Here is a 27,505-nt window from a genome sequence, read left to right on the forward strand (position 1 = left end):
TCCTGCTCAGGGATAAGCCCTCTTGCACAACTGTTCTTGCACAAGAGGCCAGTGTAGACAGGCAATGTTAATTTCTTGTGCAAGAAAGCCCAGTGGCTAAAATGGCCATCGGAGCTTTCTTGCGCAACAGAGCGTCTACACTGGCACGGATGCTTTTGCGCAAAAGCACATCTCTTGCGCAAAGGTACATGCCAGTGTAGACGCTCTCTTGCGCAAATACTTAAATGCAAAAACTTGCGTTAAAAGTATTTGCGCAAAATCATGCCAGTGTAGACGTAGCCTAATCAAGAATGATTAAAGGTTTAGAGAACATGACCTATGAAGCCAGGCTTCATGAACTGGGCTTGTTTAGTTTGGAAAAAAGAAGATTAAGGGGGGACATGATAGCAGTTTTCAAATATCTAAAAGGGTGTCACAAGGAGGAAGGAGAAAATGTGTTCCTCTTGGTTTCTGAGGACAGGACAAGGAGTAATGGGCTTAAAGTGCAGCAAGGGAGGTTTAGATTGGACATTAGGAAAAAATTCCTAACTGTCAGGGTGGTCAAATATTGGAATAAATTGCCAAGGGAGGTGGTGGAATCTCCCTCTCTGGAGATATTTAAGAACAGGTTGGATAGACATCTGTCAGGGATGGTGTAGACGGAGCTTGGTCCTGCCTTGAGGGCGGGGGGCTGGACTCGATGACCTCTTGAGGTCCCTTCCAGTCCTATTATTCTATGATTCTATGATTCTAAGTGTAGATCTGGCTGTGGACATTTAGAGAGAAGCAACCATCCCCAAAGGATAAGTACTATGCAATAATGCCCTGGGAGAGGTATCGCTCAAAGGAGCCTTTTTGTTCTACCAAAGAGTGACACAAATATGTACCTCTGCTCTTTGGGATGGCTTCCTCCCCAGGCCTTATGAGAACTGGCTTGTGGATATGAAAATGTGGAACTCGAAGATGCTTTAGACAAAATGCCTCATGTAACCTCTCCATTTTAATGTTACAATCTGCTGAATGTGCATATCCTAGAAAAACATGTGAGTGTACCACCTAGTACTGGAATCAGTCTTGGACCTGCTAATTTTCCACGGGAGATGGAAGGCACACAGCCGTGGGAGAAAGTCTATTTAAGCAATGGGAAGCAGTCAGCCTTTGTCTTCAGCTGGCTTTTGAAACTGCCTGGCCTTACGGGGAAACAAAGAAGCTGTAGGCCCAAGTCAGAGTAAAAGATCAACTCTGATTTGAAGCCTTTACCTGAAATAAGAACAGCTGTTTAGGGTACGAATTTGCATGTATCAAGATTCTTAGGGGATTAGACCTAGCTACACGTTTTCTATTCACTTTAATTTAGTAACTTACTTTGATCTGTCTGTTTTCACTTGCAACCATTTAAATCCCACTGTTTGTACTTAATAAAAACACTTTTATTTGTTAACAGGCACAGTGTAGATAATTGATACTTGCGGGGAGGGGGGAGGAGCAACCACGGTGCATATCTCTGTCACTTATAAAAGAAACAGATGTTATGAGCTTTCTCTCTGTAAGGGTAAGATGGGTTTATTTGGGGTTTGGGGGCTGGTTTCCTTATGGCTAAACCTTCTTGGCCCTGAACTGTGCTGCTCTGCAGGGGGCAGTTCCCCCAACTCTGTGCCTGGTCTAGGAGAGACCGGGGGATCTGGCCCAGCAGGACAGGGTGGTGGGCAGCCCCAGAGAGCAGGAATGCAGACATTAGTGGCATGATCAGCGCACCAGGGGACAATCCTAAGGGGACTTCTGTGATTGCACCCCATCACCTTAAGTCTCCTGCCGTCAGACATCACGCCTGCAGTTTCCGAGTAGGAATCTACAGTCAGAGACCGAAAACCAAAAGGAAGAAGAAAGAAAAAAAAGCCAGAATTCAAGGTTCTAGAACGGCGCAGACATGTCTGGGGCTGTGTTCTAGAGCAGCAGGCTGGTCACACAAAGACGGCTAGAGGTTGGACGCTGTGACATTCATAATTCCAGATGGCCTTCATTTTATATTTTGGGGTTTTGGTCTCGTTTCCAAGGCAACGAGACTCGCTGCCATCCGCTAGTTGCCATAGCAATTTCACCTGATTCGGGTTCAGCAGAGCAGGGGAAGATAAAGCCAGCCCGCGCTCCCTGCTGCCGGCTGTGCGCGTGCCGAGTTCCATGGGGGAGTGGAGATCAATGGGACTTGCTACGACACATGCAATGGGCCGACTCGAAGGATCAAAGCAGGGGGCTGAAGGTTCCGGCGGTACAAACCGGCCCTTCGGTTAACTGCTTCAGCTCCCTCCAGCTGTCCGTACGCACGGCTGAGCTGTCTGGCCCCTGCGTACAGGAGCTTTCCGTCAGGGAGCAGCGCAGCCCAGAGCAGCAGCTTCTATGCGGATGGCTGGACCTATCCCCGCGCCCCACCTGGCCTCTGGGCTCCGAGCAGAGGCCGGGCAGATGCAAAGTCCCTTTTCTCTAGGCTGCCGGCTGGTGTGAGCGAACACAAAACAGGCTTGGCTCCCTGTGCATGGGGGGAACATCACGGACTCTACCTGCCCCCTTTGGTATTACTGTCACTATTATCACTATTATCACTCAGCGGTAAGGCCTAGATGCACGAGGGCACCATTGCGCTAGGTGCTGTACAGCAGGAATGTTAATTACTGTTCATTACTGGGGTGTCATGTGCTCTGACAGGCTGGGCCCCGCTCCAGGACAACAGCAGCATGGAACCGACACCGGGGTGCTCAGCAAGGGGAAGGGGGACGCAAGCTGGGGGGACGCCCTCTCCTCCCTGCCTGCCCCTTGCTGAGCCGTGACGCAGCAAAAGCATGAGGGTGATAAATGCCCGGGGAGCAGGGCCCCCCCCCAGACTCCATGCGGAGGGGGTGCAGACTGATGCTCCCACCTGTGTGCAGAACCTGCCTCAGGCAGGAAACCCCGCCAGAGCCAGACAGACCAGCACGCTGCGTCCCTAGAGCAGACGCATGACTCAGGGGCGGGGAGACTGGCGTGTTCCCCTCACTCAGACATTGCTCTCCCACATGTAGCGGGGTCAGTGCAGCTCACACCCACTCCCAAAGTCCCACGACTCCTGGGGGCCTCTGCTGAGGGTCGGGGGGGGGGGGGGGTACTGCTAGCTCTGCACACTGCTTCCCCCCCCGGTTAGCCCAGGAGCTCAGCTCTGCCTGCAGTATCCACAGAGCAGGCAGGGGCTCCTTCCCCCACTCTACCCACGGCCATCTGTGGCAGAGGGGAGGCCAGTCTCCAGGGCTTGGCCCCTCCGTCCAGACTCCCAGCTTGGGAAGCAACAGTTCCCGTCCCTGGGGACAGCGGGGTTTGGAGAAGCGGGTGGAGACCCACCAAGCCCTGCCCTGGGACCCCTGCGAACATGGGCGGCTGGTAACGTAGGCCACGGAAGGTGCAGCCTTCCCAAAACTGCCGACCTGCTCGGCCACCGGTGTGCCGCAGTGGGGGGCTGTCTGCTCTGTACCCCGGGGTCCCCCTGCGCTGTGATGGGAGATTCCTGCTGACTCCCCCACGTGTGGGTTGGCCCAGACACCTAGTCCCAGCCTGAGCAGATACCAAGGCTCTCCCCAGGGGAGAGACAAAGGAAGGGAGGTGGGCAGGGGGCAGGGCCTGGGAGCTGGGCAGTGTTTTGCAGGGAAACCACGAAGAGAAGAAACTAAGCAGAGTGCTGGGAGTTGAGGGGCGGTGGCCCCTACCCCAAGGGGGCTGAGGCAGCTTGTCCCTGACTCCTGTAGCCACGTGACGTCTGTGCTGTGTGTACCCTGGAGAAGCAATAACCCCTCTCCATTCTACTGGCTGGTGGAGTCTGTTCTGGCTGCTACGGGGGTGCAGGATCAGGGGGGTCCCCAACGCGCCACCACAACCGGGAAGGCCTGGAGCTGCGGCATGACAACCCCAGCCCTCCAGGTGGCTGGGAAGGAACAGCTGGGGTGGGTGGGGCTTGGCTCTAGGGGCGGGGCCTCAGATGGAAGGGGCGGGGCTAGGGCTTGCCTTCCCCAGCCGGGCCTTCACTGGCCGCCCATGCCCAGGGACCGAGGGAATACGTCTACACTGCGGCTGGGAATGGGCCCCCCCCCCCGCCTCAGAGACTGGCGCGCCAGCTGTTCTCCAGCTAGCCTGCTAAGAGCAGCCATGCGGGCACTGGGCACCTGCCATGCTTGGGCTTACCCCAGCCGAGCTCAGACACTGGGGCTCGGGCGGGTGTAGACTCGGAGTCGAGCGGCTCCCCGGAGCCACCGCCTGTGGCTCCCGGCACTTCTTCGCACGCAGAGCCAGGACGTGTCTGCTCGGGCCGGGAGACCTGCCCGCTTCTCCAAACCCCGCTGTCCCCCAGGGACGGGCCGTGCGTCCTCACGAGTGTCCGGCGACTCCTCCGCCAGCCTCGTGTCCGAGCCTGCACGCGAGAGGCAGAGCGGAGGCGCTTACGGGCCCCCCTTTGATTCCGCAGGGGGGGAAGCTGCAGAGCAGGAACGGGACTGTTCGCGGTGCCAAACATGTGCTCCTGGGCAGGACACAACCCTGCTTGGGGAAGCTTTATCCTCCTCCAGAGAGACACACAATCCGCGTTTGCTTTCACTGTGGGACTGGCACCCGCGGGAGGACGCGAACAAGGAGCCTTTTGTCAGGCTCTCCTAGTGACCGAGAGCTTTGTGCAGAGAAATGCGGCACAAACACAATTTGCCACGGCCCCAGCTGGACTCTGCTACGCACTCGGGCAGGCCTGTCCGTTCGGAGAGCTGCCAGCGGGCCCTTCGCATTTCCAGCCACGCTGCAAAATGCCCTCTCGGGCCCCTGCCCAGTCCTACAGCAGGGCGAGCTTCCATTCACAGAACGCCGTTCCTCCCGGGGCATTTACAAACACCGCTGAAATGCAGCCACTTCGGAGGTGGGGCGGCAGCCGTGCAGCAGCCGCGAGCGACAATTTAGGACAGGAAGGTGAAACCGAGGAAATGGAAAGCGGCCGAACAGAGTCACTCAGGTTGGGTCTGGGCCAGACACCAGGATTAAGAGGCTGCTTTGGCAAACTGCATCTTCAAGACCACAGGTTCGGAGAGCTCAGTTTCATGTCGCCGCCACTAAGACAGCACGTCCTAGAGCACAGGGCCTGTGCCCGCACCCAAGGGCCTTCAGCTCAGGAGAGACTCACAGACGCATGCACGCCGGCTCTGGGCATTTCTTGGAGAGTCCCTGTGCAATCCCTCCCCGTGTCAGCTTTCCAGAGCGGACAGAAGCAATTGTCAAGCTGGTAAATCTATGGCTGTCTCTCTCCTGGAAGGATGCTCAGGTCGGCCAGTGGTAGGACCCTTCCCCCCACGGGGACACTGTCAAGTTCCAAAAACTGAAGCGTCCTGCAGCTGTGCTAACCCCGGGGCCGCGGGATTAATTGAGATCAGGCTCGTTAGTGCACTGCCTGGCTCCCGCAGGCCGGTGGGGACGTGTTTTGACACGTGGTTACAGCAGCATGGAGCTGCCATTGCACCAACGCAGGAAGGCTCGGAGCTATTCCTGTCAAAGGCCCTCGCAATGGGGTCGGGGAGACGGGTGCCCGTCGCTCCGTGCGTTCTGCCAACCAGCCCCTGTACTCTGATCGATTAATGACAGCCCTGGAGTGAGAACCCGACTCAGGCCTGGATTCTAACTAGAACTGTTCAAAAACGGGATTTTTAATTCCCCTGAAAATTCCCCCTAAATTTCATCCCATTTTTGGTCATGAAATTCAACTACATTCTTTGTCAGAATGTCAAAATTCCGAAAATGCCGTGCGCCTCTATAAACAGGATACATTTCTGGGAGAAAAATACTTTCTGGGGGGGGGAGGGCGTATTAAGATTCAAAATGTCGGCAACCAAACCACTTCAAAATTCACACTGTTTCAGGCCGTGCCAGCTCTAACCAGTGCACCGCACTCCCTCTCCAACTGCTGGGCCTGGTTTGGATGGACGCCAGCAGCTCTGATTGCAGGGCTCTTTGTCCACGCTGGCTCTTTTGCTGCCGAAGCAGATGACTTCTGCTCCCGGGGCCGTGCGCCTGCTCTGCACAGATAACTGCTGCCTTGACGTACCTGTGGCCGCGAAGCCTTTCGAGAAATCAGCGCACAGCAATTGGCAGTTATAGATGGCCCGGCCTGGAACACTGCCGCTCAAACAGCCCTGCACGAGATCCTTGCGCAGCCAGTCCTGAAAACGCGCCGGCAGCCTTGGAACGCTGACGTGCAGTGACAGCTCCGTGGCTCGGTAGCCCCCCGGCCATGTCAGCGGGGGGAGGTAATGTCAGATTGCCCAGGCATCCGGACGTTAAACAGGGCAGTCGCCCCCCTCAAAACGTCACCTAATGGCAAAACGCCACCTTCTAGCTCAGCAGAAAAGGCTGCACTGACCCCCTGGGACGGGAAGAGCCGCTTAAGTGTGTCAAAACCTGGCCGAGTGACACACCTCCCTTGGAACATCTGCTCCAACAAGCAAGCGGCTTGTCTGTCCAGATTCACTTGCCCGTAGAAAAGGGGCAGGAAAGTTTGTGTGGAGACCTGGGAAATTTCAAGCCAAGCAATTTCTGAACCAATCAATTGCCTGATTCATTCAAACAGGGAACCGAAAAAACCCCCATGACCTATGAGGCCAGTAAGAACCAGCCAACACGGCCTCAATTCTGAATCTAAAATAGTCACAGTCAGCCACTCACAAGCACACTCCTTCACGTACTGAATTTATCCATGAATCCTGCAAACTGCTAACAAGCAATTCAGCAAGAGAAAATTCTGAGGTCATTGTAGAAATTACTCACTATAAATTATTTGCTCAGCTTTGGTGTCAAACATAAATAGGTCTGCTGGGAAATCGCTGTGCCTGAAGAGATATTAAAGCAATGCATTTAGAACAAATTTAAAGGGATGATTTTTTTTTTTTTTTTTTTTTTTACACAGAACAAAATTGGTCTGCGGAACTCACTGCTACTAGGCATCACTCGTGCCACAAACTTTGCAGGAGGAGAAGCTTACATGAATAATTATGTGACCTGAGCTAAACCCTCCAGCTTCAGAGCACAAGCCAACCTCTGAGTGCTGGGTGGGAGCAAAAAGCTTTCCTCCCGGACATGAAATTTCCTGGCTTGTCCATGCTTATTCAGGACTTTGTATTTCAGTTGCACCTAGAGACCCTCATTGTGATGCGCACCATTCCAACACAGTGAGAAACCGTTGCTCCCCTAAAGAGCTTACAGCCCACAACGAAGGACTGAGAAGGGAAACTGAGGCACAGAGCTGAGTAGTGACTTGCCTAAGCAGGTCGGAGGAAGGAACTGAACCCATGTCTCCTGCTTGCAAGATGAGCCACTAGACTTCACAGCTTTCCTTATGGCTACTTAATAGATGCGTCAAAGCAGTTACAGCTAGTCCCTGTCAGAAACAGGACCGTGGACTGTATGGGCCACTGGAAACGCCTACATCCTGGTGACTAACGGAGTCCCTCCCTCTAGGAGCTGATGCACGAGGTCCATCCGCCCCACGGTGCGGCTCAGCTTTGAGCTTCGACTTTAAGCACAATGGTCAGGCCCAAAACGGAACCTGAACATAGCCATCTCCCAATTGCGGGGAGATCCGGGCTTTGGATCTGTATGGGTACGTCTACACTACCACCCTAGTTCGAACACGGGTGGCTAATGTAAGCATCCGAAGTTGCAAATGAAGCCCAGGATTTAAATATCCTGGGCTTCATTTGCATCTTGCCGTGCGCTGCCATTTTTAAATCCCCCTTAGTGCGGACTCCGTGCCCGCGGCTACGTGCGGCACAGAGTAAGTAGTTCGAATTAGAGAGCCTAATTCAAACTACCTACTCCGTGCCGCGTGTAGCCGCAGTGTAGACATACCCTATGCGAAGGGGGCTAGCCACAACCCTGGCGCCAGCTCAGAACTGCCCCAAAGCCATTCACGAAGGCTACTGGATCCTGGCTTCAATTTAGGAGCCATCTCCGCCATCAGCGCCAGCTGGGAATCCCACTGCCAGCTCCCAGTGAAAATCGCACCTCACGGGCACGTGAAAACATCCCCCCGTCGTGCCAGGCTTGCGGCTTGTGACCGCTGAGGGGAGAACCCCCACGGGAGCAGCTGGGAGAAGGTAGCCGAAGTACTTTGAGGCTCTCTCCCAGCTGTTGGGCCAGGCTTCCCAGCCTGGATTTGGCTGCCTCCAGGCACGCTGTGAATTGCTATTACAAAGCACGGGCCCTGCTTGTAATGTCAGCCATAAATTCTGCTAACCAAACAGGGCGAGCCGCTCACGATCAATGGGAGCTTGGCAGCCTCACCCCACCGCTAACACTCGAATGCGCTGGCCCTAATTAGACGTAGCAATTCGCTTACCTCCTTCCTTCCTAGTTCCCTCTCCTTCTAGGTATTGCTTTCCTCCTCGCTGCAGAGCAGTGTCTGTGGGAACACAACGCTCATTTCACACACACGCGTGCCAACGGTCTGTCTACACACTGCGCCAAAGCAACATCATTGTGCACACACACCCGGTTATCACAAGGATCGGTATAATCTAGGACTAACCCATCAGAGAGACCCTTGTCCAAGGGACCCATTCTGCTTTGTGTTACTCCAGTGCAAATCCAGAGTGACTCTGCTATGTCAATAGCTAGTCTGGATTTACACACGAGTGACAGCCAGTTTCAGTGCCTCTGACAGGCACAACGACAGATTTCTCTCCCCACCCAAGCAGAGAGACGGACCGATGCCGGACATGGATATGTTCTCGCTCCTTTCGGTCTCCATCAAGAGAGATGATCTACGCATCTTCTCTCTGTTCTCATTCAACTGCAGCTTAAGTCACTAGAGCCAGGAGAAACTTTTCAACCCCAAACAGTTGCCGCCAGAAAAAGATTTTGTTGGAAACAACAGGGTTGTGCTACAGTCACATTGCGGATGAGACCAGATTTCCGTCACATGCTCACAATCTGCCTTGCTCCCGTCCACTCGGGGGAGGTACTGTCACAACCCCAAAAGGTGGGGCGTAAGCAGGCTGACCCCTCGCCAAGGGGCAAACGGCGGGCACCGGCCACCAGCTATGGTTGCTGCTGCCAGTTGTAGCACAAAATAGCAACTTTATTGGCCTTGTTACAGAGCACGGTGCAGCTGCGTTGCCAGGACTTGGGACTTTATTGGGAAGCTTGTAAAAGCTAGCGTGCGAGTGCCTGTGTGTACGTGTGCATAGGTGTGAGTGTGTGCACGTGCCTGTGTGTACGTGTGGCGTGAGTGTGAGTGCGTGTGCATGTGTGTGAGTGCCTGTGTGTACGTGTGCATAACCCATGTGTTATGCTGGCATTTGACCTAGTGGCTGGGGCAAAGGAACGAGGAAGGAATGAAGAGAAGGATTTTAGCGATTCAACCTCTAGAAGAACTTGTGCTAACTAAAGGCAGGTTAGTAGGAGACTTGATTGTGGCTGGCAGGGCCCTACAAGCATTCTAGAAGGGGCTCTTCAATCTAGCAGACAAAGGTCTAACGAGATCCAATGGCTAGAAGTTGAATCTAGACCCACTCGGATGGGCCATGGGGTGCCCACTTCTAACGGTGACGGTAACTTAACCAGAAGAGCAAAGGACCAAGCAGTGCAGTGGGTTCTCTCTCAACCAGAGGCAGCTTTGAAGCCTGGACAACAGCCTGAAGGATCGGCGCTAGTCCAGGCAGGAATGGCTCGGAGGAAGTTCTCAGACCCCTGCTTTGCAGCGGGTCAGATCACAAGGGGACAAGGCCTGCTAGCCTTGAAAGGGCGAATCCCCACCGATTCCATGCCCAGCGGCCCGGCAGTGCGCTCAACGTGCTGCCTTTTGATGGAGACAAACTGGAGGTGCTGCTACCTGTGGGCATTAAACAGCCCGTAGTGACCAAGGTGCGGTGTGCAGGGGCTGTAGATGTGGAGGTTGGTGTCCAGGCAACATAGCAATGTGGGTGATTCAGTTCTGCCTGTTTAAAATTCCCCTGCCTTTCAAATGGCAGAAGGCATGTGCTCCTGCCTGGAGCTGTTAATATGGTTCTTCACTGGGAAGAGCTGCTGGATTCTTACCCAGAAGTGGCTGCATTTCAGTGGCGGACGCAGCGGTGCCTGTGTAGTCTATACAGCAATTTCAGAGTAGGTCTGAAAATGCTGGAATGGGATGAAAGGTATAGATGCAAGATCGTTATTATCTCCCTGGAAACGTCATCTCAGACCCACTATCCCTTTTTTCTTTCTTTTGTCCGCTCCTTCAAACTCCCAGCCCCCAAATATACAAATTCTGGCTCCGGATGCAGCTCCTAGCTTTGCCTTTGCAGCGTGCTTCCAAAAATGCAGGCATCTGATTTCTAAAGCCACGGGCTGAATTGTGCTATTGAGTTGCAGAACGTGGTGGATTTAGGATGCAAAATGTGAATCTCTCACAGTATAAAAGGAAGCTGGTAAACTGTCTTGGAGGCTGCAGAGCAGCTGAATCAAGTGGAATTAGCTTTATTCCATTCAAAAGGGAGTCTTCACAAAAAAGCAAAAATCAACCTTGCATTGCCCCAGAATTTAATGACTGGAAAATTTTGAATAAATAAAAGCAAGTGCTGCACTGCGGTAGTCACTGATTTGTGGAACTCACTGCTGCAGGAGATCAACGAAGGAGAGGATTTGAAAATCTGCTAGATAATTTTAAGACACGCACACTCAGCTGGTGAGTAGAAATGTCAGGACGCTGATTTACAGATTGTGTTTTGAATCCGAGCCCTCCAAAGGCTTCCAATATTTGTGAGTGTTCAGATAGCCTTTGGCCACGCAAGAACATTTTCAGGACTCCCAAGAGTTTCACCATCTTTAGTACCACCAATTATTTCCCTGGAAATTCACAAAACAGAAAGTTGATTGTTTACTCGTTGCTATTTTCTTCAAAAAGTGCCAACCATCCAACTGGGGAGCAGAAACAAAGCCATGCGACATATAGGACCCAACATACAGCATGGATAATGACTAGCTTAACTGTGCAGTCTGAACTCAGTATAAACTGAGACACGGACCCTATTTCCCTCTCTATCTGAAGTGCTTTAGCGTCGCTTTTTTTGTTCCCTTATTTGTTGGGGTGTTAGCATGTGACTGACCAAGTATTTGGCAAAAAGCAGGACCCATTTTTAAATGAGCAACCGACCCAAGGAACAAACCCCGGTGCCAACTCTGTCCACATATCTATACGAGCAACACCGTCACAGGACCTAAACACATCAGGGGCTCAGTCACCTACACATCCACTACTGTGATATGTGCCAGCAATGCCCCCTGCGAGGCACAGTGGCCAAGCCAAACAGTCTCTGTGACAAAGAATAATCAGACAGCAGGAATGGTAACAGACATACACCTGTAACTTCCACGCCGATGCATCTGATGACATGGATTTTACCCATGAAAGCTCATGCTCCAAACCATTAGACTCTTAGGTGCAGTAGGATTCCTCGTTGTTGCCGACAGACGAACACAGTGATGCCTCTGAGACCAAAAAGAAGTGGAACTTGACAACAGGATGTATTTGTCACTCGACCATCAAACCAGCTATTGCGGCCGAGAGACACCAGCGACAGAAATGCGGGGCCAATAACCAAAACGCGGAACCCCTGGATTTTGTTCTACACATTCTAGCAACTTTAAAGTATAAAGCCTGTTTTAAATGACGTTTGCTCAGTGGGTTATTAAATACACAAATTCAAACACTGGATCAATTCTGTAACCTGTAACCCCAAGGACCCCTCCCTTTCTGAGGTGGGACCTCTGCCCCTTAGATCCACCGCACAGCTCTTGTCTTCTTGAACTAAATGACCCTATGTGTGGGCCAGCTACTCGAGGAGAGGTAGACACATGCTTTGCCAGTGCAGTGCACAACTAGTAAGCAGATACACTGAATATTGGAGGCCAGGGCTTCTAGGTCGGGGAAGGCGGCGCGGTGTAGTGGTGGGATAACAAAAGAAGATCTCTTTGGGGTGTGCAGCCCGACAGGGTGGCTATTTCAGTCTGCCAGGTTAGAGAACTAGGTCAGTATGTGGGAGTGTTTCTGTTAGCTTGCTCGGGGGAGCGTGTTAGTGGGTGACGACTTCTAGAACAGGCGGGGAAGCCGGGGTTGGTAAGAAAGGCTGCAAAGGGCAGAGAAATATAAAAACATGAGCGCTCCAGCCCCGGAATCATTTTGGTTGCCCTCCGCTGGACCCTCTCCAATGCGCCCACATCCTTTTTGTAAGGGGGAGGCCCAGAACTGGACACAATACTCCAGATGTGGCCTCACCAGAGCTGAATAAAGGGAATAATCATTTCTCTGGATCTGCTGGCAATGCTCCTCCTAATGCACCCTAAGATGCCATTAGCCTTCTTGGCTACAAGGGCGCCCTGTTGACTCATCTCCTGCTTCTCATCCACTGCAATCCTCAGGCCTTCCCAACCCATCACCTGCCCCGGGACACTCAGCGGGGCTCTGGCAGGCTGTGCAGCTAGGATCTCACTTCGGGAGCTGGCGTCAGACAGTTTCCAGGTCACCATTTTTTTCTTTCTTTGGCGGAAGGGGGGGAACGGAGCTGGGGGCTGGGTATTTCCTGGGCTCCTGGCTTTTTGCCTCTGCTTTGCAAGGGGTGCTATTGATCCTCAAGCTCTCTCCCCGCGAGGCTTCGGGGTTAGCGACTGTCTCCTGCTCACTGTCATTTATCAGCCGCTCTTTTAACGGAGCTGCCAGGCTGTTCTCCCCCGCCAGCCCTGGCACAACCGCAAGGAATGGGACAGGCGAGCCGTCCAGAGGGCAGAGCAGTTGTCGGAGAGTAGAAAGCCCTCTTGGCAAAAGGTCGGGGCAGGTTCGACCTTCCGTGGGAGCGGTCCTTGCTCACTGTGCCCCATGTCCACCTACCCACGCTGAGCGAAGGAAAAACCCTTCCACGGGTCTCAAGAGACCCTCCGCGGTGCCGTGCCCCGAGAAGGGTGGACAGATGCACCAACCATGAGCAACCATGCACCAACCAGCAACGGCCCCGGAACAGCTGATCCAGACGCAGCGCACGGGGCATTTTCCCTGCTCGTCCCTCTTTTTCAGACTTCCCCTATCGCTACCGCCACCGAGGCTGGGCAGAATTAGAGTGAGTCCCTGCTCCTTTGGACCTGCAGTGGGGTGGAACTGCCTCCTGGCTGTACCCTGCTTGCACAGCCGTCTGCTTTGCCAAAGGCAAGATGCAACCCTCCCCTTTCAAGGGCAAAAGCTCCTTTCCCCGGCAGTGCCCAGGCCTGACTGGAGAAGAGGGACGGACTTCGCTGTGAGGTCAGACAGGCACTGCGCTCTCCTCTCGGCTCTGGAACGACCCAGGCGGGGGCCTCTGGTCCGTGGAGAACATCCCTGCCTGCTTTTGTAGCCAACAGGGAGAAGCTGCAGGCGTCTCCAAGCCGTGGGTGTCCACACGAGTTAGCTGCTCTCCATCTTCCCACACGCCCAGCCCAGGCCTGGGACGTAAAGCCAGTCAGAGGTGAAATGAACTAGAAATACCGCGACAGCTCCCAACACTCCCCGCCCGAGGGGGCTGCTGAGGGGCGGGTTTCGGTGCTGGCTGTGCCGGGGTCTGCGCCGCGCACTCCTTCACCTTGATTCGTGAAGTGGAAAAACCCGGCAAGTGGCCTGCTGTCAATCACAGACCCGTCCCATTGCTCACTGGGCTGCAAAATCGGGAGGCGGGGAGACCCGGGCTGAGTTCCACAGCATTCCCACGACCACCCTGGGAAGACGAGGCAGACGGTGCCAGCTCAGCTAACCCAACCTATCCCCAGACAGTGCCTGGCTGCTCCCTACGGTAGCCACGTGGATTTCACAGGCCTGCAGGTTCCCCCCACACTTCCTCCTACTAGATCTACCAGAGGGCGGTGTCCCCGAGAGTTGGGACACTCTGCCACCGATGCACCATGGCTCACAGCAAATCCTTTCCCTCAGGTCCTGGCACCTGGCTCGGGCCTGGAAGGAGTGCCCATCACAATGTTATTGGTCCAAACCACCAATCCGAGCTGAGCATTTCTCTCCATTCAAAACACAGACTAGCGCTCCCCAATCAGGAGCCTGTGTAACCACCACGAGGCAGAGTTGAACCTGGGACCTCGGGCGCTTAATACAGGAGCCACTACAGCTTGAGCTATGAAACCAACTGACTTTCAGCTCAAGCAGTAGAGGCTCCGACGCTAAGCTCCAGGTTCAAATCCACCCAGTGACAGCTACAAGTGGGGGCTTGTCCAGGATCTCAACTGGGTCTCTGAAGCTCAGGAAGGGTTTCCTCAGCTAGGGGGAGCGTGTAACCCACACAGCTAGCGTGGCTCACTGTCCCATGCAGGGGCACTTAGACCACGTGCAGCGAGAGAGAAGAACAAGGGAATTCTACAACCCCAGCTAAACACCAGCTGGCTTTGTAGCTCAAGCTATAGAAGCTCCTATATTAAACTCTAGAGGTCCCATGTTCAAATCTACCTGGTGACATTTACACAAGCTCTGAGGTCCTGGGTTCAAATCCACGTGGTAGCAGTCACACCTGGATAGAGACCCAAACCTGGCTTTGCTTCTATTGGTATTACTCTTGCCAGACCAAAGCTGTCCAGTGAGCGCACGCCTGCTTTGTGAACACGGCAGCCGGAAATGGGTCAGCAGAAACATGGCAGCGGGCTTCCACGTGCGGGCACAATATGCCCCGTGCCCTGGCGGGAGAGGTGTGAGCACACCGCGAGGATCACAAGTCGGAGGCGGCGGATAGTGAGAACGGCCTACTCAGAGAGCTATTCTCAGCCGGCAGGTACGACGGCTGCCTCCACGTCTATAAATAGCCGGGCACGGAGCCGTGCCCGCATCACGGCTGGAAGTGTGATTCAGAACCACTGCATGAGTCAGGAAATTCAAGCCGTCGAGAGAAGAGATTCAGCAGATCGCGTCAGGGCATTTCAGTCCCAGATAAAAAGCCTCGAGGCAGGATTTGGGGAAGTGCTCAGCATTAGCAGGAGGCTGGTCTTCGCTGCAGAGTGACCTTGTGTGAGAGGGTGAAGGATCCCCCCCACGCCCGGCGACGCAGAGCGGAGTGCACCTAACCCCAGCGAAGACAGCGCTAGGTCGGCAGATGAATCCTCCCATGGACGCAGGCGTGTCACTTTCAGCGCAGACGCTGCCTAACCATGGCTCCTTCTGAAGCCAACCGCCATGCAAATCAGCAGGGGCACAGGTAGGTCCGCACTCAGGAAAATCCCCCTCGAAAAGGCCTTTCCGAGGCTTTGTCCAGGGCTGCCCCAGAGCGCAATGGCCGGTAGCACACAGCGGACTGGCTACCCCAGCCACGCCCGGCACCGTGTGTTGCTTCACTGCTGATTGTGTCACACTTCGGGGCAAGACCACCTCATGTCCTCGCCGCAAAGGAGACAGAGACGCAATGTGGGGTCTTCGCTCAGTCCCGAACCCGAACGTCTTCAAGCTTGGAAGTGCCCCTTTGGTGCACCCAACAGAGACAACACCAGAGCCGTGAAATCTGTAACCGAAGCCCGATCTGCGTCCGTCTGTGAACGCCCCCTACCTGGGGGGCTACTCTCTCCGGGGAGACGTCCCCGACGGCCGGAGTGCTCCGCTCAAGACCTCATCTCTAGTGACAAATGCGTCTAGGGCCTGTCGACACGGTGTGAGATGTGGGGTGAATTCTAGAGCGCACTCACATGGTGCGCACTAGTTGATCTGGGCAGACCTTGCTGGTGCGCTGTAATGTAATGCGGTTTGCTCCATTAAAGCACATTAAGGAACCTTTAGTGAGCACCACCAAGATCGTCTCAGATCAATTAACATGCAGCACCTTGGCATCATTCCTCTAACCTTTTACATCCACATGTGGAATAATTTTATGTGCACCGAGGCATGTGCACCACCAGTAGAAGCACATGTCTCGGTGGGTGCTCTGCTAATAAGTGCTCTGCTAATCAGATGGGCAGCATTTGGCTCTCAACTGAGTGGCTGCATCAGGACCCAGCTTACTGGGAACTGTGATTCGCACTCTCTAGAAATCACACTCTGTAGGGCATGTTACCCCCAATGTGGCGGTTTCGGAAGTTCAGTTCTCAGTGGCACAAAAACAACAGATGCATAACTTGAGCTTAAAAAGTCCTGTTGTGAATTCGGTTCTCTCTTATGGGTTCCTGGCATTGCCCTTGTATCCAAGCTAAATAGGAGTCAAAAGTGTGACACTGTTGTACAAAAAGCAAACACGATTCTGGGCTGCATGAACAGGAGTGTGGTGAGCAAGACCCAAGGAGTCATTCTTCCGCTCTACTCTGCGCTGATCAGGCCTCTGTTGGAGTATTGTGTCCAGTTCTGGGCACCACATTTCAAGAAAGATGTGGAGAAACTGGAGAGGGTCCAGAGAAGAGCAACAAGAATGATGAAAGGTCTAGAGAACATGAGCTATGAGGGAAAACTGAAGGAACTGGGCTTGTTTAGTTTGGAAAGAAGACTGAAAGGGATCATTATAGCAGCATTCAAATACCTACAAGGGTGTTACAAGGAGGAAGGAGAAAAATTGTTCTCCTTGGCCCCTGGGGATAGAACAAGAAGCAACGGGCTTAAAGTGCAGCGAGGGAGGCTTAGGTTGGACATCAGGAAAAACTTCCTAACTCAGACCGGAATAAATTGCCTAGGGAGGTTGTGGAATCTCCATACCTGGAGACATTGAAGAGCAGGTTGGACAGACACCTGTCAGGGCTGGGTCCTGCCGGGAGGGCCGGGGACTGGACTTGCTGCCTCTCGAGGTCCCTTCCAGTTCTAGGATTCTAAATCTCTGTTGCTCCCGATGAAGGCCGTTATTTCTTGCCCTACCTGCGGAGGGCAGGGAGAACAATCGATCGCTTCCTCTCTAGAGCAGCCACTACCACACAATCCGTGCAGCACGTGGGAAATGACAGCGAGGGAGCACGGTACAGCGGGCAGAGCACTGGCTCGAGACCAAGGTTCAACTCTTGGCTCTGCCACAGATTCCCTGTGTGACCTTGGGCAAGACACCTGGGCCCGGATTTCCAAAGCGGTGTAGGCACCTAACGCCGCAGTGGGTGCCAGCGAGACCTTCCTCAGCCCTAACTCCCATCAAGCCGAGCTCCCAGGTGCAAGGCCGGCAAGGGGCACAGAAGTGCTGTAGACACAATTACACCAGGTGGAAACAGGGCGTATACACCACTAGTGACCCCAGGGGGCTGGCTGCGGCTCTCCAGCCCTTCCCCTCCGGGCACTGACAGTTGCTGGGCTGTCCGCTCAGCCACCGGGGCAAAACAGCCGCCCCCGACGACGCTGGGAGCAGTGCAATGAGCGAGCGAGCGAGCGAGCGCCCGTGTGCCCAGGAGCCAGGCTCACACTTCTGTGCAGTGGGAGAGGAGGCTTAGCCCTGGGGGGCGCGGCAAAGCCCCGTTTCCGGCTCCGTCGCGGGGGGCGGGGGAGGGCAGCCGCGTGGAGGGGAAGGAGCAGGTTGAAAGCGGCAGAGTTAAGGGCAAGGTCTGAGCCACGCTGCTCTGCCTGGTCGCTCCTGCCTTGCTGCAGACAGAGCCGTGTTCCCCGGCCTCTCCCCGCAGTGCTGCAATGCAGCATCCCCTGCCCCCCAGCTCCAAGCTGCAATGCAGCGTGGGGGGTGCGCCCCTGCCTGCCCCTGGCCCCGGGCTCCGTTCCCTGCTCGCCCCTGCCCCCGCCAGCAGCAGAGCTGCCCTCCTGCCGCAGCGTGCTGCTGCCGCGCCAGGCCTGCTCGGCCCCGGATGCGCTACCTTCATGCTGGGCAGCAAGGAGAGATCACCCCCCCCCCCACTCCGTGCAGCCACCCCTCCCCAGGGAAGCACTTTGCAGAGCACGAGAGGAGGGGGTGGGGCTGTCATGTTGGGGAGGAGGGGAGGGGGGAGCCCTGGGCTGCAAAAGGAAGGGACTGGCTCCCCCAGGTGCTGCAGACTAGAGCCCCAGCTGCCCCCAGGCAGGCTCTGCACAGCCGGGGGCCAACTGCCCTCCTGAATATGCGCCGCCCTCTGGGGTGACCCTGGGGCCTGCTGGAAGGCGGCCGGCTTGTGACTGGGGCCTGGCAGGAGAGGGCCTAAACCGCCACCTTGCCTCTTCATCGTCACGGCTAAGCACGCCGTCTGCTCTCACACGGCACTGAGGTACCGCACGCACACGCACACACACGCACACGCACACACACACACACACAGTGGTACTGCTCACACACAGACACACACACACACACACACACACACACAGTGGTACTGCTCACACACAGACACACACACACACACACACACACACAGTGGTACTGCTCACACACAGACACACACACAGACACACACACAGTGGTACTGCTCACACACAGACACACACACACACACACACACACACAGCACATTGCGGTACCACCCACACAAACACACAGCGCATCGTGGTACCACCCTCACACATACACAGTGGTACTGCTCAGAGACACGGCACATCGCGGTTCCGCTCTCTCTCTCACACTCACACACACACACACACACACACACACACACACAGAGCACATCGCGGTACCACCCTCACACATACACAGTGGTACTGCTCAGAGACACGGCACATCGCGGTTCCGCTCTCTCTCTCACACTCACACACACACACACACACACACACACACACACAGAGCACATCGCGGTACCACCCTCACACATACACAGTGGTACTGCTCAGAGACACGGCACATCGCGGTTCCGCTCTCTCTCTCACACTCACACACACACACACACACAGCACATCGTGGTACCTCTCTCACACACACAGCACATTGCAGTCCCACTCTCACACACGCACACGGCACTGCAATACGTCTCAGACACACACATGACACTGTGGTACAGCTTGCGTGCACATGGTTTTGCAGTATTGCTCGCTCACACGCACAGCACTGTGGTGCCACGCACACACGGCATTGTGGGGCACAACCCAGCACCCCTGCCCTAAGGCTCAGGCCTGACCACTCAAGCTGAGACAGGGTCTGCCTCTGACAAAACAGGCTCCACACTTGTCCCACAGGCAGGCTCCACAGCGCACGCTCCGGCCGCCCTCGCACGGCACAAACTCACTGCTCGCACGCAGGCCCCAGGAGCGGAACCCGGGCCAGGACCAGCTCTTGCCTTGGACCGCCCCTCGGGGAGGGCAACCCCTAGCAGCTCGGGCTCCAGTGCTTGTCCCTGGTGACGGCTCGTCACCCAGGGCTGGCAGCACCTGAAAGGACGTTTTCTCCAGCTCCACACTGACCTGGAACGAATGCCCCGGGGAGCGCGGGGACAAGTGCCGGCTGAGCGCTTCCCCGGGAGATTTAATGAGATCAGGCCCGAAGGAGGCCCAGAGGGGTGCAACCTCCCTGCACCACGGAGCGTGAAGCTGACGGGGAAATTGAGGACGCGGTAACTCAACTGGATGTGACGGGGTGGGGGGCTGGAAACCAACCGAGGCCACGAAGGGAAAGGGGACTCATGCTGGAAGCAAAGCACCAGCCTCCAAGCACGGCAGGGCTCAGCCGCAAAGGGAAAGCGCCGTGCATATGGCGAGGTCATAAAGTGAGCGCTGGGCAGAGCCCCGGGCCGCACTGGCATGGCTCTCCGGGCATGCCCCGGACTGGCAGCGCTTGCAGAAGACAGGCTGCAAAGGGCGCATCTCGCAGGCTCTCCGAGTTGCTGAGGGCAACACGGCCGCTGAGCGATGCTCGGGGCTCCCAGCGCTGGGCTTCCGTTTCCAGAGCAAACAGCCCAGTTTTGGAGTTGTCTTCGCACTGGTTTCCCTGCCCCTGGCTGCTTGTAGGGGGCTCATGCTGGGGCAAGCGGCTGGGCCAAATTTGTCAAAAGTTTCTTGGGACAAAAAGTGGGTTTTAGTCCAAATGGAAATTTCCGTTGGAATGGTGGAGATGCAGCAAAACTTTTCAGACAGACGCAAGATGTTCCCAGTTCTAGGGGACCAAGACACTTATTTTTGTCCCCAAAATGGTGAGGGTTTTTTTGGGGGGGGAGAACAGACGTTTTCACCAAAAACCATTGAAGAAAATGGTTGATTTTCATCCTCGCCTCCCACCCCCAGGAAAAGTTTCTCCAAGGACATTTCCCAACGAACGGGATCGGTGATGCGGGGGTGGGTGCGGCAGCGCCTCCTCCCGCACCACACCTGTCCTGTGCTCAGGGGCGGCTGCTTTCTGCTCCTAGACCTAGAATCGTGGGAGGCGTCTCGTTTGGAGACGCGGTATTTCAAGAAAGGAGCCTCTGACAGACAGGGGGAGGCCTGGATTCAGGGGCGGGGTGGGGGGAAGGACCCTTCCTTGCTCTTCGGGCCCACGTCTCAGTTTCAGGGGCTTTACTGCAGATTCGACAGGCGGCATGGGGTAAATCGACCTCCCGAGCCGGCGTTTTGCGTGAGCGCCGCGGCAAGTGGCGTGTCAGGAGCAGCGTGGCACCGTGAGCCCGATGGGGCGGCCTCACGGGGCAGAGCCACTCAGCCTCCCCGCACGCAGGGGGCCGGGTTAGTGCCTCGTCCAGCGGGCGCTGCAGCCCCGTGGCTGCAGAGCAGCCACCCCCAACGGGAGGGGGGGCTGTCCGCTGCCAGGCGAGCAGGCCAGGAGAGCACACGCAGCCACGCTAGGCAGCCCCACCTCCCCGGCACGCGCAGCCGCCTCTCGGGGGGACTCCTCACGCGCCCCCTCCTCTGCGCCAGGGGAGGGGTGTTCCAGTCACGCCGCGAAGGACCTGAGGCGCTGCCCACGGGGGAATGCCGCTGGCGGCTCCTTCCCTCCCCATCTCTCCAGCTCCCAGCCCGCCCCCCGAGGCAGGGAACGCCCCTGGTGGGCAAAGCGCAGGCCTGGCAGGCAGGACAGGGAGACAGAGGCGCCTTGTGTCCTGCGGCCCCTCCCATGCCGCAACGGCGCTGCCCTGCATCCGGGGGGTGCCACTGAACGCTCACGCGGCGCTGCCCAGAGCCAGCTGCATTATCGCCAAACCTAGGACGGTGGGATTTCACACACCACTCCCAGAAGGGCTGAGCTTTGTGGGCCAATCGCCGTCCATACTCCCACCCCACCGGCCCAGAGCGCACACGCACCAGTGAGAACAGAGCGTGGCTCCCCCATGCACCTACACACCCGCTCACGCCCGCAGGGACCACGTACACCGGCAAGTGCTTCATGTATGGACACAGGATGTGCACACTTGCACCTACGCAGAGGACACCCACCTGCAACGACAGCGTGTGCACTCTTCTGCACACACACACAAACGCACGCATGCACAAGCAGCTCCAAGCCATTCTAAACTGCGTTCTCCCACCACACTGCCCGCACGGTCTCTCCGCCCCGTCACGCCGGGCCTGCTGGCAGTGCAGTTAGCAATCCCAGCTCCCGGCCAGCTTTGATGCAAACCCTCTGTCTCCAAAGGGCAGGGAGGGTGTAATTTTGCCGTTGGAAATAGTCTCTGTAGAACATATGTGGTTGGTGGGGCGGGGATCTCTCTCTCCCGGCCTGTGCAGGCTGCTCCTGGTGGAGGGAGAGGGCTTTGTGCGTGCAAGCCGTGCGAAGACTTGGGCGCTGTCACGTGGGCTACACCCCACAGCAGCGCGATGCTAAGAGGCAGCGTGCGGCCGTCCCTCAGCTGCAAAGGCCTCCGTTTCCTTCTGACACATGGACACGCCGGCCAGGAGAACCCAGGCAGCGGGGAACACAGAACCTGGGAGCACCCGGGCTGGTGGGTTGTGCATCGCCAGGCAAGGGGGGTGCATGGCTCTGGATGGGGGCGGGGGAGGGGGGGGCAGAGGCTTTCATGAAGCAGCCACCAGATCAGAGGCAACCACTTTGGCAGTGACTGAAAGCTGGTCTGAGCCGATCCCCGCCTGCTGAATTGCAGGGGAGCTGGGGGGGAGGGGGTGTCTTGCAGAAAAAAAAATCCACCACTTCACACGTGGGACCCGCTGGCGGCCACCAGAGACAGGCCAAGGCGCAACGCAAAGCAGGAGAGTCTCCTCACACGCTAACACCCGTTGCTGGGGGTGGGGGAGACGAACAGGCACGTCTCCTGCCCATGCTGCTCTGGAGAGGAAGAGGGAGCTCTGTCCCCCCCGCACACGCCCCCAGCTGCAGGTGCCGGAGAACGGCACACGCTGCGATCCACAACACTGGAAGGGCTTCTCCACAAGAACCTGCTCTTCGCCCTGCTGGGACGCCTCTGGAGTGCTCTGACACAGCGCCAAGCCACCGACGGGCGGGAGAAGGGAGCACAGTCACCGTCAGCAAGGCGGGCAACCAGAGATCAGAACCTGTTACTGGGGGGGGGCAGGGCTCACAGAGTTACCCCGCCCTACCACATTCCACCCCGCCCCACTGTCACACTGCCTCGCCCCACCCCACCACTGGAGATCGAGATGCCGAAGGAGCACTCGAGGCCAATAAAGTCATTGCAGAGAAACTAAATCCATTCTTTGCATCGGTCTTCATGGCTCAGGATGCAAGGGAGATTCCCAAACCGTTCCTTGTAGGTGACAAATCTGAGCAATTGTCCAAGACTGAGGTGTCATTACAGGAGGTTTTGGAACAAACTGATAAACGGAACGGTAACAAGACACCGGGACTAGATGGCATTCACCCAAGCGCTCTGAAAGAACGCCAATGGGAAATTGCAGAACTATTAACTGTGGTTTGTAACCGATCCTTTAAATCAGCTTCTGAACCTAATGACTGGAAGATGGCTAATGTGATGCCAATATTTAAAAAGGGCTCTAGAGGTGATCCTGGCAATTACAGACCGGTAAGTCTAACGTCAGTACCGGGCAAATTAGTTGCAACTATGGTAAAGAATAAAATTGTCAGACACATAGATGAACATAATTTGTTGGGGGAAAGTCAACATGGTTTCTGTAAAGGGAAGTCATGCCTTACTAATCTACTAGGGTTCTTTGAGGGGGTCAACAAACATGTGGACAAGAGGGATCCAGTAGATACAGTATACTTAGATTTCCAGAAAGTCTTTGAAAAGGTTCCTCACCAAAGGCTCTTAAGTAAAGTAAGTTGTCATGGGAGCAGAGGGAAGGTCCTTTCGTGGACTGATAACTGGTTAAAAGACAGGAGACAAAGGGTAGGAATAAATGGTCAGTTTTCAGAATAGCGAGGTAACTAGTGGTATCCTGCAGGGGCCTATACTGGGACCAACCCTGTTCAATCTATTTATAAATGGGCTGGAGAAACGGGTAAACAGCGAGGTGGCAAAATGTACAGCTGATACTAAGCTGCTCAAGCTAGTTAAGACCAAAGCAGCCTGTGGAGAGCTTCAAAAGGGATCTCACAAAACTAGGTGATTGAGAAACAAAATGGCAAATAAATGTTCATGTTGATAAATGCAAAGTTATGCACATTAGAAAACATAATCCCAACGATATGTAAAAATGATGGGAACCTAATTAGCTATTACCACTCAAAAGAGAGATCTTGGAGTCATTGTGGCTAGGTCTCTGAAAACATCCACTCAGTGTGCAGCGGCATAAAAAAAGCAAAGAGAATATTAAAAATCATTTAATAAGGGATAGAAAATAAGACAGAAAATATCATATTGCCTCTGTAGAAATCCATGGTACACCCACAGCTTGAACACTGCGTACAGATGTGGTAATCTTGTCTCAAAAAAGATTTTTTAGCATTGGAAAAGATTCAGAAAAGGGCAGCAAAAATGATTAGGGGTTTGGAACGGCTGCCATATGGAGAGAGATGAAAAAGACTGGGACTTTTCAGTTTAGAACGGAGGAGACTAAGGGGGGATATGATAGGCATTTCTAAATCATGACTGGTGTGGAGAAAGTGAATAAGGAAAAGTTATTGTTCCCATAACATAAGAACTAGGGGTCACCAAATGAAATGAATAGGTAGCAGGTTTAAAACAAAGGAAAGGAAGTTTTTCTTCATGCACCACACAGTCAACCTGTGGAACTCCTTGCCAGAGGATGTTGTGAAGGCCAGGACTTTAACAGGGTTCAAAAAAGAGCTAGAGAGATTCATGGAGGTTAGGTCCATCAATGGCTACTAGCCAGGACGGGTAGGAATGGTGTCCCCAGCCTCTGTTTGTCAGAGACTGGAAATGGGTGCCAGCGGTGGGATCACGTGACTGTTCTGTTCATTCCCTCTGGAGCACCTGGCACTGGCCACTGTGGGCAGACAGGACACTGGGCTGGATGGACCTTTGCTCTGACCCAGTCTGGCCGTGCTTATGCTTTTACCCAGCCCCACCCCTTCGTACAGAGCTCCCCTCCCCCCCCAAAGGCCCTGACTCCCAGCGTCTAGTCCTCCCCTTGGAGTCTGTACCTTGGAAGGGGGAGCACAGGTTAACTGCTTGTTCACCAGGGAGTTTGTAGCGCTCCTGCCCTGCCACACCTTCCCTCCCCGCCCAGCATCAACTCCAACGAGGCCCTCCCAGCCCCCTTCAATGTGCCCTGCTTGGCCCTCTCCCCAGCCCTGCAGCAAACGCCACCCGCCATCTGGCCTGGGCTCTGGAGAACCCAAGCGGGAAGTGACTTGGGGCGACCCCGCCCCTGGTGTTTCCTGCTGCCGCGCCCTCCCAGGCACCCCCGGCGGAAGAACAGAGTCGGACTCTGCTGTCCCCAGCTTCCTAATGACTTTCTGGGACTTGAGGGTGCCCAGCACCCCCCAGGATCGGTGCACAAAGCTGGCCTAACGGGAGCCCAGAGAGCTGTTCCATGGTCCTTGCTGGAGACGCGCTCCTGCCCTGTGGACACCCAGGAGCCAGACACCCCCCAGGCTTGGACTCAGGGTTCCCCTCAAGTGCACCTGGCCGAGGGGGGGGGGGGGATTCATTTACCAAACAGGAAACGGGCCCAGACATCAGACCCGCGATGAGCCTGGACCCCAACACCTTTGCTCCTTTGCCGTAGCCTGGTGCAGGGAAGAGGCAGACGGCTCTAATGCCTTAAGTTACTGCTCTGGATTGAGAGATCCGACCGGCGGGAGGGGCTCTGCTTTCCAAGGACTTCCCCCTGCCCCCCTGGGCTAACCCTGCTGGTGTGAATGCTGCCCGACGCGCCGGGGAACAAGCCAGCCCCGCAGGGGCCCCTGAAGGCCCAAGGCTGCAGCAGGGGCCCGACTGCAGGCATAGGCAACAGAAGGGCACGTTTACATGAACCCGCAGCCCTGAGTCAGCCCCGCAGCTGGGCCGGGATGAGGGAGCGCTGATCCCCGGGCCGGCTGGGACGAGAACCCTTGGCATTCCCCAGCCGGGCTGAGAAGCAGCCCGTGCCCCAGCACACCAGCTGGCGGGGAGAGAATCCAAGCAGACCCTGCAGTCCCCTGAGCTGCAGCCTTCGAGCACGGCTGGAAACATGAGCCTCCATCCTGCTGGGAGCTCCCTGGCTTGGCCTCTCCCTTCCCCCTTCGGGGAGGAAGCTGGGGACCGTCTGGTGGCGAAACACGGAAAACCAACCCGCCGCAGTGTCCCTTCCTGCCGCCGGCAGCCTCCCTGTGCCTGGAGGGGCGCATGCCGCCAAAGACGCACACGGCTGGGGGGCAGGCAGAGGGGAAGGAGAGCCCAGTGGTTAAGGCACGAGCCTGCGGACCCCTGTGGGTGCAGAATCCCTGCCTGACCCTGAGCTAGTCTCTCCGGGTACATGTACCCTGCACCGGCTGGGGGAGTTGGACTTGGTGTGGGCTAGCTGTTTCCAAGCCCTTGCCGGAGCATCTACACTGGGTTTGCCATGGCTGGGCCTGGGTCTTGCAGGTGAACCAGCACTGACGCAGTCACAGATTCGTTACAGTAATGAATTCATTTGCATATCTGCATACCCATTATAATTAACTTAAAGCGGTGACGTGTTATTTGACATTGTATCTGTACACACACAATACATGCCCCCGTCCGGCACTGTGCTGCCTGCAGTTGAGTGGTACCCACACAGCAAACCGCCCGGCCCAGGCCGCAACCCACCCGGCATTGTCCCGACCGGGTCCCGAGGCAGGCTGACTGGCAGGGGGCAGTGCCTAGGGCTTGTGTGCAATGCAGACACAGGCCCTGCTTTCACAGGGGTTTAGGTGCCTACGGGCATTTTTCACATGTGCCTAACTCCCACTGATTTCAAAACCTCACTAAGTGTCCAGCTGCCACTGACAACGCCCGAATGCCCCTGAAACGTAACCCGTCATCTCTCTAGGGCTAGACCCACACTGCAACCTCCCCCACCCGCCAGCAGCAAGCCTCAGAGCCCGGGTTAATTTATTCTGGCTGGCGCTACGGTGCTCGAAAGAGCCCAGTAGACATTCCCGCTCAGATGCTGATGCCTACGCCCTCGCTGGGTCTCGCAGCCAGAGCAGGGATGACTACATGGCTCCTGCCGCCCCGGCGAGCGAGTCCATGTGCCGGAGTCAGCTGCCCCGGGCTCAGAGACCCGCTGGCGGCGGCTGGCAGTGCACGCTCTGCGACTCGGTTCTCCCTGGCAAACGGAGAGACCGGTTCCGTCCTGCGAGGTGCTGGAGGCCCAATGCCCAAGACAGCTGGGTGCGGCGGCATTTCATAGGGGCGTGTCGCTGGCCCTGTTTTACCAAGCCGGCTCCGAGAGGGGAACAGGGACTCTCCCAAGGCCACGCCGGGAGCTGTTTGCTCTATGAATAGACGCCTGGGCTGAGTCCCAGCCGGATGCCTGAGCCACGGGGCCACCTGCCTCTCGAGAGGAAGGGGAAGTCGCAGCTGCTTTGCCCGGCCACCTCCCGGCAGATGTTCCTCCCCAGGCCCATGCGGCTGGGGGCGCAGACACAGGGATGGATCTGGGGAAACCAGAGCCGAACATCCAGCATCAGAGGGTCCGTGAGCCTGGCCTGGCCCCTCTCCCAGCCTGCTGCACTCACGGCCAGGCCAGGGAGGGGGAAGTGTTGGGCTGTTTGCTAAGGACCAAAGGCATCTGCCTTTAGAGGAAGATCCTGGCTCCCACCCAGCCCTGCTTCCTTCCCTGCACGGCAAAGGGGGAACCAACGCGGAAAAAACAACAGGCCCTCCTGACCCTTCCCGGATCTGTGGGACCAAGCGCCAGTGGCGTGGTTCCAGGAGGACTCCGGCCTCGCCATGTGGAAGGCCAAAATAGGGTAGAACCGAATTACAGCCTTCTCCACTCACGTTCTAAGTGGGTCTGCTGATCTGGCACATCCAACACCTGGACTGCCACTTGCCAAATGTGCTCTGCACTCCAACACCTCTGGATTAATGAGACCACTGACTGCCAACAGCAGAGGCTGCTATGGGCCTGAAGAGAGAGAGGTCTAGTGGTTAGCGCAAGAGACTAGACCGCTGCGTTTTCTTACTGGCTTTGGGAAGGCTGGAGCAAACGACGGTTCATTAGGACTCCTGGGTTCTAGTGCCATTGCTGCCTCCCTGCACGGCTTTGGACAAAAATGTCTGTGCCTGTTTCCCCTTCTGCCCAATGGGGACCCTTGCTTGTCTCCCGGGGGGGCGGGAGAGG

General features: G+C 55.9%; 1 protein-coding gene across 9 annotated transcripts in view; it reads right to left on the reverse strand.

Annotated features, from left to right (window-relative positions):
- Positions 1-27,505, reverse strand: part of NAV1 (neuron navigator 1) — a 227,319-nt gene that overhangs the window by 95,898 nt on the left and 103,916 nt on the right. For 6 of the 9 annotated variants that reach the window (XM_075910183.2, XM_075910185.2, XM_075910182.2 and 3 more), the window contains one exon: positions 8,363-8,425. The exons of the other annotated variants lie outside the window; for them this stretch is intronic. In XM_075910183.2, the coding sequence (XP_075766298.2) occupies positions 8,363-8,425 (63 nt within the window). The remainder of the gene's footprint in view (positions 1-8,362; positions 8,426-27,505) is intronic. 9 annotated transcript variants of the gene reach the window in all.

Source organism: Pelodiscus sinensis, chromosome 27 (assembly GCF_052426305.1).
Source record: "Pelodiscus sinensis isolate ZL-2025 chromosome 27, ASM5242630v1, whole genome shotgun sequence".
Taxonomy (NCBI): Eukaryota; Metazoa; Chordata; order Testudines; family Trionychidae; genus Pelodiscus; species Pelodiscus sinensis.